General features: G+C 41.2%; 1 protein-coding gene and 1 long non-coding RNA gene across 6 annotated transcripts in view; one reads left to right on the top strand and one right to left on the bottom strand.

The window, feature by feature from the left end:
* runx1t1 (RUNX1 partner transcriptional co-repressor 1) overlaps window positions 1-16,750 on the bottom strand; it is a 70,715-nt gene extending 53,965 nt beyond the window's left edge. For 4 of the 5 annotated variants that reach the window (XM_055053765.1, XM_055053766.1, XM_055053767.1 and 1 more), the window contains exon 1: window positions 16,122-16,750. In XM_055053765.1, the coding sequence (XP_054909740.1) occupies window positions 16,122-16,149 (28 nt within the window). In that variant the 5' untranslated portion in view covers window positions 16,150-16,750. Of the gene's footprint in view, window positions 1-980; window positions 1,042-1,204; window positions 1,490-16,121 lie in introns of those variants that run through there. The other variant, XM_055053768.1, reaches the window with a different exon arrangement.
* On the top strand, window positions 1,090-10,949 carry LOC129375005 (uncharacterized). The gene is made up of 3 exons (XR_008607589.1): window positions 1,090-1,189; window positions 1,398-1,444; window positions 9,568-10,949. It is a non-coding gene; the product is annotated as an uncharacterized LOC129375005 (long non-coding RNA).
* Window positions 16,751-16,970: the final 220 nt, after the last annotated feature.

Below are 16,970 nucleotides of genomic sequence, written 5' to 3'. Positions count from 1 at the left end.
AAAGTAATACGTGGCGAGAAGGCTTCCTTTTCGCTCATTTGTGAAATGACCATTCTCACTGCTGAAGATGGACACTGATCAATGATTAATTTCAGGATGTGATTTTGGATTTGTCTTGTGCTCTTTTCAGTCAAATTCTGCGGTAGAAGAATATTAATTCATGTCTACATATAAAACATGTAGTTGTGGAACAAATTGTGTTCCTGGTTATTTGAACATCCAAGGCATCAAATTAAAGAGCTCAAGTTCCCCTTATCAAAATCAAGTGTACTTCCAAAACGAAGGAAGTCGCTCAAAATGTACCATAATCAGTTACTAATGGAAATGATGGCACAGCTCCTTTAACTAGCACAGCAACAGGAACCAGGTCATTCCTGGCTCCCCTCCCGGCCCCCGGGGCCAAGGGCCCTGCCCAAGTCAGCACACAATGGGCCAGGAGAATGAGAGGAACCACTGGCCATCCAGAGATAGCCCTGCTGGTCAGGAACCAGAAGGGGAACCAGAAGGAACCTGAGAAGGGGTTGGTGTGGGGGCCTGGCGGGTCAAGAGAGAAGGCCAAAGAGGATGGGAACCCAGATGGGTGGGGTTGGACGGCTGGCTGCTCTGGGTCAGGATGTGTGTGAAGGGGACAGTGTTTGTGCCTGTGTTTCAGACTGGACTGCGCTGTGTAGATAATTGTCTTGTTCCCATGCACAAACACGTTTCAACTTGTTCACAAGCGTACACATTTTTTTCAATGTCTTTTTTTTTTGTCAGGATGTTTTTTTTTTCTTTTCTTTTAGGCGATACAGGCTGAAAGTGTGCTTGTGGGATGGAAGGCAGAAGGAGAATATTTGTCACAAGATTGAAAGTCAGTGCTCCCAGTTCTTGGCTCCCTCCCTGATTAAGGTGGGAGACTTTTTCTGTTGCTGTCTTGTGCGCCAAACAGAGACCAAACAACAGAGATGCCACATGAAAACTCTTTTTAAAAAGTAAATTACTTGCGACAACAGAAAAATCTGGTAGTGATCAGTCCTGCCTCTGGTCCTGTTTCGAGGGGATCTGGTAAAACACAAGCGTTCAACATTCAGTCTGTTGTTTCCATGACAACAAGTGCAGGCCATAGCATTAAAAGACATTTATGTTTTCTCTTTCCATCCATGTGCAACAAATGCACACATGCAGTGCAAAAGAAAAAGAAAAAACAAAAGTAAGAATCTGGCACCTTGTTTTTGACGTTTTGTTCAAAGAATCGGTGGATTTTGTCGTGATGCAAGAATACTTGCACAAACGCAAAAACAGCGGAACTTTTAAAATGCATAGTTTTTGTTTACTGTGACTGTCTCTACCATCTTCCACACAACTAGACTCAGTAGTCTTCTTGGTCACTTCTCACGAGGTCCGCCTCCTGTCCCCAGGTTTTCACTCACACCAGACCAGTGACGCGCGGTGAGGTTCGTAGCTGGTGAGGCACTGACTTAATCATAATCAGATTTGCAAATATGCGTTATTGTTTACATAAGAAAATTTCGCGCATGCGGACAACATTTTTCATGTCATGCACAGCCGCGCTAGATTAATCCCGTTAACTCAATCAAACGTGGACATGTGGATATTATTCATTTGGTGCTGTGCTCCAGAACAAAGGGAGAAAACGTTAAAGTTCAACTCAGAATCACGTCTTTCTGATTCTCTGTATCAGTGCAGAAACGCGAAGACTCGTTTTCATAGCAACTGACAACAACGCCACAAAAAAAAAAGAAAAACACTGAAATATTTCCCACAAAAGAGCAGAACATTCAGTCTGTTGTAGTGGTATGGTTTTAGGCTTAATGCTTATTTTGCGATTATTAATAAGTGGTTGCTGTGGTAAGAGGAGAAAAACTATAAATATATCGCTGCACTTTACTGTACGGCTAGCTCCCTGGCTAGCTCCATGGCTAACTCGCTGGCTAGCTCCATGGCTAACTCCCTGGCTAGCTCCCTGGCTAACTCCCTGGCTAGCTCCATGGCTAGCTCGCTGTTACTGTTTCTTACTTAGCAGTGGAGTCACAATTTCTGGGATTATGAGCGCCCCCTGGAGTGAGACAAGAGAACTGCCTGCCTACCTTCTCTGCTGTTTATGATCGCTCCTCAGCACACGATACTTGTTCCACACACACAAAAAAACCCCACTGCCATTATATACATACGGCGTACAGACATGAGGAACATGCTCTCATAGACTGGTAGCCAGTGCAGTTAAGAGAGGTTGATCAATCCAAGGTGAGGCTTAGCTCCCTGCTGCCTCACCTGCTTCGCTTCCAAGCATTTGAATGGGAAAATGCAAAAAAATTAGTGATTTTGAAGAAAAAAATAATCAGAATTGGTTAAGCTAAATGAAAAATAGGTACTTTATAGTACAAACCACAGGGTGAAAATAGCAGTATAAATGATTTTATCATTATTATTTCTCCATGATGACAGGTGAGGCTCTGCCTCATAATCACTGATCATTCCACATCTGGCTAACCATTTGCCACTAATGACACTAAAGATAACATCTGCTTCATAGCTTCCTCTGGGCACTTAAAGAGAGAAATGTCAGTTTTTTTTATGAGTTTGAACTGAATTTGATATCAACTTCACGATCTACAATCTTAAAATGAATCAAACTTGAAATGCAGAGTGATTTTTTTCATTTTAAAAACAAACAAAAAACAAGCTTAGACGAATAGCCATAGATTTTTCAAAAACGGTGGTGAAATCTCGTCTTGCCCTCGTGAACCTAACATCATTTTCAGTAAGTGCTGACAGTCACAATAATAGTCATGGTATCGACTTGCATCTATCTTAGTGTGCTATGTTTGGTGTTGTGCTTCCCTAACAACTAGGGCTTCGCAAAAACATGAAGCTGTAATAGCGTTGCTGAAATGTTGAAGTAATGGTATCTATTATGGTTAAATCAAACTTTCTTCATCACAATGTCCTTGTCTCTTGCCATAAACTGTAGTATTTATTTGACTGAAAATATATATCAAGTGTGCGCATTGAGCACGGTGAAAGTCCATCTAACACACAAGATAAATTATTGGCATGTAGAAGTAAAATGCAAAGCACTTGTAATATAATATCCTGGCACCTCAGCAGTTAGAATTTGAAATATTGCACACATCAAAACTGTAATAATGATATACAAATACTTATGAACTCTGTCAAGGAATTTATTGATATAAACTCCTTTTCAGGACTGAACTCATGTATGTTACATCTTTCACACTCCAAAATGCTTCCAGACAAAGATGTAGTTTCACATTATTTGCTGTCTAAGATCCTGAAAAGCAGAAGCTATAACTGCATCTGAGGTCATATTTTTTTTTAGTTAATGGTGTGTTTCGGGGATTTCTGTCTGCCTCGTTTTTTGTGTGTTTTTTTTTTTAATGTGTCTGTCACTACTCCCTTCTCCTTCAGTTGCTCAACTCTGTGGCTTCTGGCATCAGTCCGCAGCAGTTTAGAGTCACTCACAAACATACACGCGTTATTCCCGGTTTCTCCATTTCCAGGGTCGAGTTCTCCAGCTGGCACCAGCAAACAGGCTGACATCAGAGCTGCGCAATCACACAGACCTCGCTCACCCCATGTAATAATGTGGTTTTGAAACCGAAACACAACAATTCCACTTTGGATAGCTCCCACCGGCCTGTCTGGGCACTGCTACATAAAGTCTCTCATGCTGAAGTTTGTAGTCCACAACAGCTATGGGCAATGAAAAGCAGAGCTGAATTACAGATGAATTCACATGGAAGTATTTAAATCTTTTTTAAAAAATGTGATAGACTTATGGTAATGGCTTTAGCTTATAGTAATTTGCAAAGGTATTCATTACTCCTAATCTCTTTTATACTGGGACATTACAACCACAAACTTTAATGTATTTTGGTGTTATTTTACATTATACAGCAATACAAAGTAGAGCACACTACTTATACTGATGGTTAGAGATCCGAAACTTGTGGCATGCAAATACATTGAAGAAAAATATCCGCACATCATGATGCTGACGCCTCTATGTTTAAAAATGGGATGAAGTATTCAGGGTTTTGCTTTAGGACAAGACTTACTTTCTTCCACATGTTAGTCCCCTAAATGGCTTGCGGTAAAAGGAACTTCTCGTATGTTTTTTTTTTCTTTCCCATAAGGGTAAGATTTATGAAGTTCATCATTCATAGATGTTGCCGCTTGGCAGGTGGATCTCTGCAGTTCTTTTTTCATATGTTTTGACAACATATAAAAAAAGTTCAAAGGGTATGAATACTTTCTCAAGGCACTGAGGCCTCCACCTACTTTTCCCATGTGATGGTTATCTTATTTTTTCCCCCAATCATCTCTCTACAATTCACCTTCCCACACTTTGTCACCTTTTCCCCCCTCTCGCCGATCTCTACTTCTGCACCCCACCCCGAGCGTAATCACAATCTAATCCTCTGCAATCAGTTCCCCGTGAAGATACCACCCGCTTCCAACAACAACAACATCAACAACACACACGTACACACACACGGAAGCAAACGGAGGTCTGCAAAACACCAAAAAACACCATGCGGGGATAATCGTCTAAGTGGCTGGATCAGATAATTATCAAACCTCTGCTCATTCGCTTCAACTTAAACCACCTAAATGAGTTGTGTATTCAAACAGGAAATACACCAGAGCAGAAAGTTAGCGGGTAATATTTGAGAGCGGGGGATTCTCAAAATAACATGACTGAGTATAGATTTAATTCTCCTTGTGGGATAATGACAAATAAATGTGGGACCAGGATAAACTGAGGCATGTTACTGGTTATAAATATGTGCGTGTGTGTGTGTGTATGTGTGTCTTCCAACCTCAATCAGCTGATGACTCAGTTTTGTTGTCGTCCTACAAGGCAAAAGCCTGGGGCGGTGCACGACTAATGCATTAGCCTCTTTAGCAATTAGGGGCATCTGTCATGACTCTGTACATGTTTTTGTGCGACTGCATCTTGTAGCCTTGGGCAAAGAGGCAAATACAAAGACTCTTATTTTAGCCAAATACACCAGGCTGTATCCCAGACACTGAGGCTTTGGTGCAGATGCTCGTAGTCTGCAGCTGAATTTAGAGCAGCTTTTTACAACCTGCTTTTCTTGTTTACCACTATGTGAACTAAAATCTAGTTGTATTCTGGTAACATTAGCAAACTCAAGCTTTGCTAATACTATTACACCTATTTGAAAATGTGTTTTTTTTTTCAATCTGATGAAGTGCTAAGAAATGTTGCAAGCTATGGTTGTTAAAGTGCCTTTATCTGCCGCACTGTGTTGTGTTACAGCATCAACACTGATTTAACAGAACATAATTGGTAGTAGGAACAAGCTCAGCACGCTTTTGTTAAGCGACTAAATTACAAAAAAAAAGTGGGACATGGGTATGTGGTGGAGTAGGAGTCTACATATCCTGCATTCGAGCATAGAAGAAACAGCAGCAAATGTAGCCGGTGACTCATGCCTGCGTGTGTGTGTGCATGTGCAACCTCGGCTGTTAATATGACATTCCACGCAATTCTTAAAATATCGTTCACCTTATCAAGCACACAGCGATGCACACCACCTTACATGGCATCACTCAAAGCACGCTCAGCATGCCTTCATTCTTGATTGACAGCTCTGCCGTATGGTGCTGGGCTGCGTGGCTTTGTTTGCACATCCAACTTCTGTTTGTGAGCATGCAAGGAGACCAATTTGGTGACTGAATGACTGTGTGTCCATATTGTGTGAGTGTGCATGTGTGGGTTAATGTGTGAGATGTGTATATTTGAAGAAATCAAGTCACAGTTCCACCAACTGCATATTTTTGCACAGTTGTGCAAAAATATGCAATTTTTGCACAACTGTAAAGTATTTCATGGATTAAACAATAGTTGTTGTACATGAGGGAGCTTTTATGAGATATTTCAAACAGATAATATTGAAATCACTTTGCAGAGTTCCTCAACCAGTCCTTTTGTCACTTAATCTTAGGCATTTATTGATACACAGTCCAATTCCAATGATTCATTTAAATTAATGCTGCTTTGCTTATCCAAAAGTACAAATTTATTAGTTTGGAAACATATTCTATAACAAACAGCACAATCATTAAATGTAAATCAACCACGGTAAAAAAAAAGGTCAGTAAAAATGAGGTGAGTAAAAATTGAGCTAAGCAGCTGGATGCAGGCTCGCTAATTCACCAGCTGATTAATTTGTCTGTGTTACTCCAACAAAAGGTTTGTTTTGTGCAATGCGATCATTTACTTTTTATATATCCACTAGTGACGGGTCAAGCAACACCGATGCTGGAGCAAGCGACGGAGCATGCGTCAAGCCCACAGACAAAACCCCGTGTCGGTGCTTGTATAGCTTTCAGCAAGTCACGTGATCGATACAGAAACTGGCCGCCAAACTGTTTATAAGGAAGCAAATCTGTCAACGAGATGCATTTGCCAAAAGACTTCTTGATCTTCTACGGTACAGCGCCAACTATGGAGCATTTGCAACTATGGCAAACGAAAGGTTTCATAGTTTGGGACCATTTTGATCCACATCAGAAAATAAGGTGTTGGTTATCACTTTGTTTTCGTTTCATCAGGTTCTTTTCAGTTTCTACTTGATCTATCTGAATCCAAATTCAGCTCAAATTGACTCTTAGTTTAAGTTCATACTATGTTCTGCAGGTTTAGTTTTGCATATGTTTGACAGAACTGTCTTACTTAAATAAATCAACCTCCTCAACACTGAGACACTATAGGGCATCAGAGTGAGGTCCCAGATACACCAGGTAACTGCATCACTTTTTAGAAAAGATAATAATAAGATTTGAAAATTATTACTGGAGAAAATCCAATATAACTCAGGGTTTCTCTCAGTGTATTTTAAGCCTGGTGGGCCACCAGGTTTTACTTATGCCCCCAGCAGGTAAACATTGCTCATCTTTTTAAGTCTTTTTACAATGTTTGCATGATTTAAGACTTAATGTTCAAGTCTTACAGTGTTAAACACATAATTATCAAGTGACAGTTTTAAATTTCTCGTCAACTTTTAACAACTTTTTAACTCAAAAACACGCCCTACCGCCCAACCACCGGGCTTTGCAAGTTATATTGGGGAAACCTTGCAACCATAAGGGAACTTGAAGTTTGTTCTGGAAATACGTTTAAATTATTAATTTGTAATTCATTTCTGTAATAAAATATACATGCAGTTTTTTAAACTTTACTTCTCAGAAGCCAGTGAGTGAAAACAGGGGTAATACAAAAAAAAAAAAATACTTAGAGAATAGGGGCTTTCCTCTCACTGAAGCATCCTCAACCTAACATCTAGGCAGTAATTTGTTCTCTCGCAGGGGAGGCATAAAAACCAGAACTCCAAACTCTCTGCAGTGATGGAAAAAGTGAAGAATGAAAAAAAAAAGCCAAAATACTTTATCTCTTTCTAACTGAAAGTTATTACATTTTCTGTATGGTATGACTTCCTAATGGATAGCATATGTGAGTATGTGCACACAGAGAGAGTGCAGTAGTTGAGGTTAAGCTAATAACACACGCAGAGGAGAAACTGGGAACCCGCGGTTTATAAAGAATACTTGTTTCCCTGCCGCACTGAAAACCAGATGTTGATAAAAAGACATTGGGGGCGGGGGGAGCAGAGAGAGGACAGATGGACAAAAAATTACAATCTCTCAGGCCAAACATCTTAAAACATCTGCCAAAAAATCCAGAACTTTACAGGAGAAGATGGATTTATGTTCTTCTCCTTTTTTTGTGTTTTTCCTCTTTTTTTTGTTTTTGTGCATGAAATTTCACTGCTCCGTGAGAGTCTTTTTCAGTCAGCCACGCCGAGCCTGTTCTCAGTTAACAAGCCTCAAAAAGTTACGACGAAATCTGGAGCCGTTTAGCGCTTGGAAAAAGACAGATTCTTCCACAAATGGCTTCATCACAGCCGAGAAGACCAAACATGGCTGTGGACGGTGGGAGTCAGACAATGGCTCGATCCAGTCGATACAAATCCACATCATGCCAACATAGTCAGCGTGAAACACAGTTGATGTCCAAGTAAACAGTGCACTGCAAAAGTACTCATTCCTATTGGGGGGGTTTTAAATGTGCCTCAAAAATAACACATGGCCTTCAAAGTTTCTTGTAACCAAAATCAGAACATTTTCCTAAACCTCAGATTAAATCAAATGCAACCAGTTCCCTTCAGAAGCCATCTAATTCAATTCTAGATTCATTGGAGAGCGACAAAACAAAATAGTGGAAGACCAGGGGGGAAGCATCATGCTGTGGGGAGGCTTCTTTTTAGCAGACACAGAGAAGCTGAGCAGAGTTGACTGGTAATTTTTTTACTGTTTTATACTGGAAGGGATCTGTCACAGTAGGCATCCCCAAACTTTGCCTATTAACAGGCAAAAGCAAGTGGACATGCAGTTTACATGATCATATGTTCATGTTGGCTCAAATGCTTGTCTTTCTTCTCTCTTTGACTTCCTACATCTCAAGTGCAGTGGCTACATTTGTTCTGAAATAAATCAGCCCCCATTCTCAGCTCAACATCTCAGAATTACTACAGATGCTTATTGTTAATTTAGCCGTTAACTGGGGAGTCCTCTGTGAGAGGATGGAGAAGACTTGAGATCAGATCCATTGCTTTGTGTCGAGATTATGTTGATTTCTCTAATGAAATCCAATTCAAAACAGATATTTTCCCACTGAAAATATGCAACACCACAAACTGTACGGGCACTTTGAAAGGCTCTGCTAGTAGACAAATGCATGCTGTATGTGAAAATTGAGCAATATATGCTTAACATTCAGCAGGAAGAAGGAACAGATGTTTTGATTAAAGGGTTGTCAGTCGCAAACCCATAAGACATATCAGATGATGCCTGAGATCCAAGACCAGAAAGATGTAAAGATTTATGTTTTTTACATGCTGCAGACCGAAAGGCAGACCAGTAAATAGGTGGTCTGGGTGTCTGTTCCACATATACACATTCACACATCAGCTAAGAGGCAGCTCTTGAGATCTGTATCGATTCATCAATACAAACCCACAGCTTCCCACTTTATCTCTTGTCCTGCTGAACTGCAACACCTTTTCAGATTTCACTAGAAAAATTCTGCCTTTTTCTTCCTCTGAGGCCAAAATAATAAACAGAATAAATAAACCAATTGAAAGAACTGAGATTGTTTTTACAGGTGAAAATGCCTTCAAATATCAATTTTATTGAGAACAAAACAGAGTGTAATTTTGCGGCTATTACAGACTGCATCGACTGCGAGGGAACAAATACTTAGTAGGGTGGATGGTAGTGATTCAGACTCATGAAGGCTGGATGGGAAAAGCAGGGTCTGCATGGGGACATGATGCACTATAAGTTAAACAAAATGGGGCTGTTACTTGGCCCCATTTTGAGAAAATGGAGCAGCTCTTTTCATATCTTTATTTAACCCCCACTGTCCCCTTTCCCCGCTTTCCCTCTTTATCTTAGAGCCAATTTCCAAAATGGCTCTTCCTTCACATAATTGACGCTTGCCATTTATCGTTCCAGGCACCTGCTGTCGGTTTGACAACAAGACAATCAGATGGAGCGGGCGACCATCGTCCGATTGTCCCGGTTCCTGGTTTGTCTGTGACACTAAGTGACAACAGCTGGAAGCCCTCGCTCTTCCAACAACACCCATCATGCAAGTCAAATGCAGGCACAAAAGAAAAGGGCTTCATTATAGTGACTGTAGTGGTGCGACTTTAACCAGCAAGAAGAGGAAACAAGGATTTAATTGTGTCTGCTGAAGGTGGATGAAAGGCTCTGTTGTCTGATCTGGATTTGAACATGTGTGTTAAAGCACAGGGCAAACAGCACTGCTATCTGCAGATGCTGCTGCAGATTTCTGAATGCAAACCCTCTCACATCTCTCTCTTCTTCTTCCCTCTCGACGTAATTGACTGAACATGTCAATACTTGGAGGGATAAAAACAGAGCCTCCATCGTCTGCATCTATCGATCCGCACTTCTCTTTCTTTCCCTTTCTGCCTGTCTGCTGATCTTAATTACACTTCTTTTTACCAGGCTGGCCAGAGCAGCTGCCCTTTTCATAAAGCTTACCACTCATCAGTGCTTATACATCAAAATTAATGAGCGAAAGCAGGCCTGCAAAGACAAAACATTCAATACTAGGTGGATTTGAATCATTTGAAACAAAGAGAAAGTGATTCAGAGTTGACATGTTGACCATCAGACATCAGAGCTTGATGTCGTTAGCATAGCTAGAAAATAGCAGTCGCTGTGTGTACACTCAACTATGAAGCTTAACTTTTAGATTTACAAAAGGTGCCAATATTTCTACATCTGGAAAATTCAGTCGCGTTAGTCTAACAGCCTTGCTGTTCTCTATTGAAAGTCTTGCTCTCTCTTAATCTCTCGTAGCCTGAAGTAAAAGGCTACATATTTCTAATAATGTAAGCAACTTTCACAGAGAAGAGTGCTGTCAGTCCAAAGTTAACATGGTGAATTCACAAATTCAGAAAGTTATCTGATTGATAACCAATTCTAACCGTCACTTTTTCTGTGAATCTTTCTAAAAAGCCTTGATGAACATGTTCTGACTTTTTCTTTCTTTACCAATTTGTTTTTCTCCTCCTTTGTTCCAACATCTCTCTACCTATGCTCGCTAGTCCACCTCTCACAAAGCACAAAAACAACTTATGAAGTCAGGTTTCATGGAGTGATAGGAAGGCGGCCCTGTCTATTCTACAGCAATTGTTCTCCCATGAACGAGTTAAATAAAAAAGGTTTCCTAATCGCCCGGTTTCACAGCTCACGCCTTCCATCAATCACGGCTGTCTGCGCTTCCTTGGCATTTGTGTGAGCCGTCACGTTCCCACCGTCTGAGCTTTTAAACGTCTGCTGAATCGAAAAACAAAAGCCGTTGCACACTGCAGCAAGGTAATCTCCTTCCACATGCGCTAGCATCCTTTTCTTTTCGAACAAATCTCTTTCAAAATATGCAAACGAACACTTTTTTTCCCTCGGGTCTCCATCCCTTTTACCTGTGGATAATCTATAAATGTAAGTCATATGACAGGTGAATATTGAGGAGCCTAACAATAACCGCTAACATCTTCACTTGGCCGCCTTATCGCCACTTCACATCGCTATGAAGCGCCTATTCAATATCATCACCTTTGGCAGAGCGCGGGGAGGTACACACTTGTGTGTCTGTGTGTCCTTTTGTAATCATAGACACCTATGTGTGTACTTAAATCACACGCAACCACGCACACACACACACAATCACATCCAGTGGCTTATCTCCTGAAATAAGAAAAGGGGCTTGTCAGGACGGCACATTGTATAGGCGGGTGTTTGTGTGCAAATGTGTGTGTGAGAGTGAAAGGCAATGTGCATTAGGGCGATTACAATATCAGCCGACTCCAGATGGAGGCAGGAAAATAAACAGTGGATGAGAGAGCAAGCGAGCTAAGGGACAGACATCGTGCGAGGGAGGCTAAGAGAGAGATTCTGGATGTGTGTATTGGTGTGTGTGTCTCTCTGTGTGTGGGGGGGGTTCTGCTTGTGAATGACACAGTTAGAGAAAGTAAAGTTAATTAGCACCTCAGTTCCGGTCTATATCCAGTGAACAGAATGAGGAGTAAATGTGAGACAACGTGCATGTTTATATGCTCCTGAACACATCAGTCAGAGAGTATTTAACTCTGGGTAAGAGAGATGCAGGTGAACGATGCAGGTAAACAGGGAAGCCAAAAAGACCACCAGCCAAAGTTATCAGCAAACGAAGCAGCTGCATCAGAGCCTAAGAAAACAATAACAGCATTAATCCTACAGACGTTAGATGAAAATGTAAATATGTTTATAGCGCTACATTAGGATAAGATAAGATGGACTTCTATGATATGTTAAGGCCAAAACTATTTTCTTTAAGTTTCTGTTTGTTTGTTTTTTACCTTTAGGGTTAAAAAAAATGTGCAACACCTGAAACTTAAAGCAGCACATTTCACTCGGTTCTGGAAGAAAGTACTTGTGGGTAAACAAGTTAATGTTTTAGGAAGTAGCTTAGCTGTTTTTAGACTTCACTGTTCAATTACAAACTGTAGAAGTGAGAAGAAGCTTTTTACAACTAAGTAAACATCTGAAATATTAATTGACTTTCCTCTGAATGCTGTGGGTTTAAAATCACTCTGAAGTGATAAAACACAATCTAGAAGTTATAATCATGTTAGACAACTCAAATTTTCTGCTTAGTATAAACTCCTAAGCTCTCTAAGTCAAAACTAGTTTTGCAAAAACTAAACCTTCAATATTTTAAAAAATCCACACTTTCAATACACAAATTATATGAATCGAATGTTAGTCAAACAACAAAAATTTGGTTATTGTGGGACTAGTAATACTTTGAAGTTGCATATTATAATGTTAACATTAAATTTACAGTTTAAAACAAGCTAGATAAACTAGAAATTAACAAGAAGACGTCTCACACAAGTACAATTCTGATTTGGACCTCACACAATCTTGGACCACAACTTTCTATCACAGAAAGAGAGAGCAGGATTTTTGATAACAGGAAGGCCAACACTGTAGAGCTGTAAGCTGCTTTTTTGTTTTCTCCTTTTGGCCTTTCAACCACTGTCTGTCATTGTGGTTTGGAAATGTTGGCAGCGTTTTGGAACTCTCCAAGTTAGAAAATACGTTATTTAGGAAAAATTTGCACCGATACTGCAGTTTTAGTAATGGGTTTGGGTTATGCCAACTCCACAAATGCTATATAGTAAGAGGCTAAAGAAAACAAAAATAAACCAATTTGTTTTGTTTTTTTTTGCTTTAAAATGGTAAAAACTTGCTTTTCAACAAATCCCCTCTCACACAGAATGAGACTTCACCTCTGCTCCTGATTTAAATAATTAATGACCTCTAATGGCAAGAAGGTTTGAAAGAAATACTTATTCTGTTCTCATAGCTTATATTAAAGAGAAGAGTCAGCTAAAATAGTTGTCAGAAGGTTAAACTTTTACAAAATAATGGAAACAAATATATAGTTAGCTAATATTTCCCGTCCATATCTCCACTGACCTCTTCTTCTTTTTGCCCAATAAGTCTCACGTAATCTGAAGTAAAAACCCGAACAAGGCTAATAAAATCAGCTGGTAGTTTTCGCCGTTGACACAGACAGAAAATAAGACGCCATAAAAGGACCAAATTACAGCCACAATAAAAGAAAGACGGGAACGCACTCTCGCAAACGTCACAGACGCTGGTTTCACAAGCGCACATACACACACGCGCTCTTACCTGCAACCCCCTTTTTTTTATACCACGGCTGCTCTTTCACGGGTGATGAAATTCAATAAGCAGAGAGGGGAACTGCCCTCTCACTGATAACCATCAATGGACTTATTGATCTGCAATGGGACGGGGTGTGTATGGGAGCACGCGCCGTGATTACATCTATAATTCACTCTGGGACTTGGTAAGAGACGGCTCTGAATAATGAGAGCAGATCTATACATCTCGAAGGAGAGCGGGGAGCAGTGGTTTTAGCATCCAGTTCACCAGCTGACATTTGGCCCTCCAACAGCTCTCCTCCGTCTAGCGGCTTCGATGCTTCTTCCGCTTGAGATGCTTCAATGCTATTACAATTTATACCTTCGATTGACAATGTGATTTTAATTGAATTGGTTTTGTTGGGATATGCTATCGCTTACCTGCCAGGCTGGCACACAGACGACGAAGAGAATTATGTAATTTTCCCCGAAAAAAACAAACTTGAATTTAACAACACAGACCTGCTCTTGAAATCACAAGCACAACCACAAACGACGGATTTAGTGTTTCTAAATGCTGGAATCTGAAACCAAATCCAAACACAAAAGATGATCACACAGGCAGAAGGAGAGCGCATGATGCAATCCCAGCTGATGGAGAAAAGCTCGCAGGCTTCAGTATCGACTGAGTCAACATCCCTTATTCGCCATCCAGCAGACCTGGACCGCATCCAAATGTCTGCATGTCACACTTAAAAGAAGCGCTTTGTAATTACATCACAGTGCTGCAGCTTAAATGCGACTCTGTGCTGCAGGGAAAAATCTGTGCATGTTTTATTTTTTTTTTTCCTATTTTGAAATAATAGCAATTCATTGTTTGTTTCTGTGATCTGAAAGGCTTGTTTGGATTCAGCGTAAACCGCTAGAAATCTATTAGCTGTGGTTAACATCAGAAAGCACCAAACAAATAAGGGAAGGGGGAGCGAATGTGAATAATCAAAGCGAAGGGAATGTGTGTGGCGGCTTGTGTGTGTGTGTGTGTGTGTGTGTGTGTGTGTGGGGGTTCCAGTGTCATCTGCACAGCAGATTGAGTGAGAGTGCAAGCGACGGCACAGTCTTTTTCAGCATCGCTTGCTCGAACTGCCAGCCGGGGTTTGTGTTTGTCTTCGAGTGTGCGGCGAAGGCGAGAATAAAATGGCTTCCATCTTTTTTTTTTTTTTTTTTCTTTTTGCAAGGCTGTCCGCATGTGTGTGAGCAGTGGTCTGATGGGTTTGACCCTGTAGCCTCGGAGTTGGAAGAGGAGGAGGAGGAGGCAGGGAGGAGGTTGGGAGAACAGGTGTGAGGCAGGCTGGCGGCTGGGCAGATGGCCCCTGGAAGATTCTGCAGAGGCTGGACCACAGAGCAGCATGGCTTTAACGCGAGCCTCTTCTCTGGGTGTAAACACAATCGCTTTCGCACGTGCAATCGCAGCACCACTCACTTACTCTCCTGCATCATCACCGGCTCCGTTCACCTTTCATTTACTGCCTCGTTCTCCCTGTTTTGCGTGGCAGCGCACGTTTCTCCTCACACCGTGCTCACTTTCTTAACTTATCCAGACGTGGGAAATGACATCAGATTTCCCCAGTGAGTGGGGAGTCCTTGTCATAAAAAAAAAAAAAAGATGCAATTTTCAATAACATTTTTCTTTGCACACGTGGCCTAAAATTAGAGATACATCAGCCACACATAACCAGCAAAATAACACTTGAATCAACAGACGACTAAATGTGTATTATTAAATACATTTGCTCAAAAATATCCTTTAACTCTACTGCATAATTAAAACGAGTTAAGCACTTTGCTGGAGACGTCTTGTCGCCCATTTAGAGAAAGAAAGAAAGAAAGAAAGAAAAGAAAAAAAACCCCAGTTGTGTGCGTGGTTCTCCAGCAGATATTTTCCTTCCTCTCCAATCTGAGTCGTGAGAAAGTGTCTGCTGTATCTGCAGCCGGTTCAGCCTCACGCCCTGTAAAACTCGCATGTCTGCGCTTTTCCCAGCCGGAGCAAAAAAGAGGGGGAAAAAAAAATATAGAACCGTGGTCTTTAATTTCAAGACTACGCCACTTATTAAAAAAAAAGTGAAAGAGAGGGTGAAATAGAGGCATAAAAAAAGAAAAATGGAGCGCTTTTAAATGACAAGGCAACAGGAAAGTTCATGTGGCTTATTGGAGAAGATGCGCTCCGAGAAAAAAAAAGGCTTTTTGTTTTTTGCACATTTTAATCTTAAAGCAGAGAGCAGGATTGAAATATTTATAGAGTGAAATTAATGCAAAATGATAGTAAAAAAAACAAACAACAAAAAAACAAACAAACAAACAAAAAAAAAAAAACCCGCACACATATCTATATAATTTGTGAAAGACATAACTCCCAAACTGAATTCCTCGAAAGCTGACAGCATCAACGCCAGCGTCACCGTTTAAACAAACTGTAATTGACGGGAATCTAATTATCTCCATTATAGGAGTTATGCCTATTGGGTGCAGCCTTCCAACCGCAACAATCCCAGTTTTCCCAAATCATAATGACATTTATCATGTGGCCAGAAACTCTTTGTTCTCACGAGCAGCAAGTAAACCAGACGATAAAACACCAGCTTGTTTACAGGACAGAACCGATGCAACCAGAAAAGGCAAAAGAGATTCAAAAGGTCATCGAGCAAAAAAAAAAACAAAACAAAACAACAACAAATAACCAATCAATATTAAACATTCCCCAAAATACTTTTGAGTTTGTTCCACGGCAATTTGCGACCAACCGGGATGAGAGCAACGATCACTTACACTGAAAGGAGGCAGAAATTCCCACCATGCGGTACGGCGGTGTGTGCGGGATTAATAATTTCCAGTCTTTCTCACGCGGTGATCCGCCTTCCTGCGTCGGGGAGACGAAAACTGCGTCGTCCGGCCAGCAGCTCTCGGGGTCTCCTTCGGGTTCTTTCCAGCGGGTCACGAACGGAGCTGGAAGTCCCTCAAACAGACAGAAAACAAACAAACCAAAAAAAAAAAAAAAAAAAAAAAAAAAAAGAAGAAGAAGAAGAAGCGCTTCTCGCGGACAGGAGGGGGGTGAAAAATAACTAAAAAAAAGCGACCAGTGGAGAGATATTCAGGGTGTGAGAGCCGGGAGTCTTCTGGATAGGAGAGGAGATGCGAAGGGAAGATGCTGAAGACAGTCGTCTGCTTTCTTTGTTTGTTTGTTTTTGTTGTTGTTTTCTCGTTGTTGTTTTCTTCCTACTTTCTTTCAAATTCCCATAAGCGTCTGTGTCGGAATTCCAACCGAAAATAGCTGTTTCTTTCGAGTGGGGGGGTCGAGGAGTGATGGAAAAACGAACCCTCGGTCTCAGCGCTCGGGTTGGTTGTGTTCTGCGTCTCCCTCGGCGTGGGGAAGAGGAGTAGCGGCGCTCTGCCTCCAGTCGGCGGTGCGCAGCAGAGCCAGGTGGCGAGGGGCGGGGCTGAAGGGCTGCTGAGGAGGAGGAAGAACAGGAGGAGGAGGAGGAGGAGGAGGAGAGGCCAGCAGCCTGCTTCTGAGTGCCCTAAAACAGGTTGGAAAAAAAAAAAAAAAGCACGGTGAGATTAAGTCATGTGGATTTACCTGAAGCTATGTTTTGATTTGAAGGGGGCGGGGACAAAAAT

The sequence above is a fragment of the Poeciliopsis prolifica genome, unplaced genomic scaffold (assembly GCF_027474105.1).
Source record: "Poeciliopsis prolifica strain line A6 unplaced genomic scaffold, Auburn_PproV2 SCAFFOLD038, whole genome shotgun sequence".
Lineage (NCBI taxonomy): Eukaryota > Metazoa > Chordata > Actinopteri > Cyprinodontiformes > Poeciliidae > Poeciliopsis > Poeciliopsis prolifica.
The sequence above is the reverse complement of the archived record's forward strand: the minus strand, read 5'-3'. Positions and strand labels throughout refer to the sequence as shown.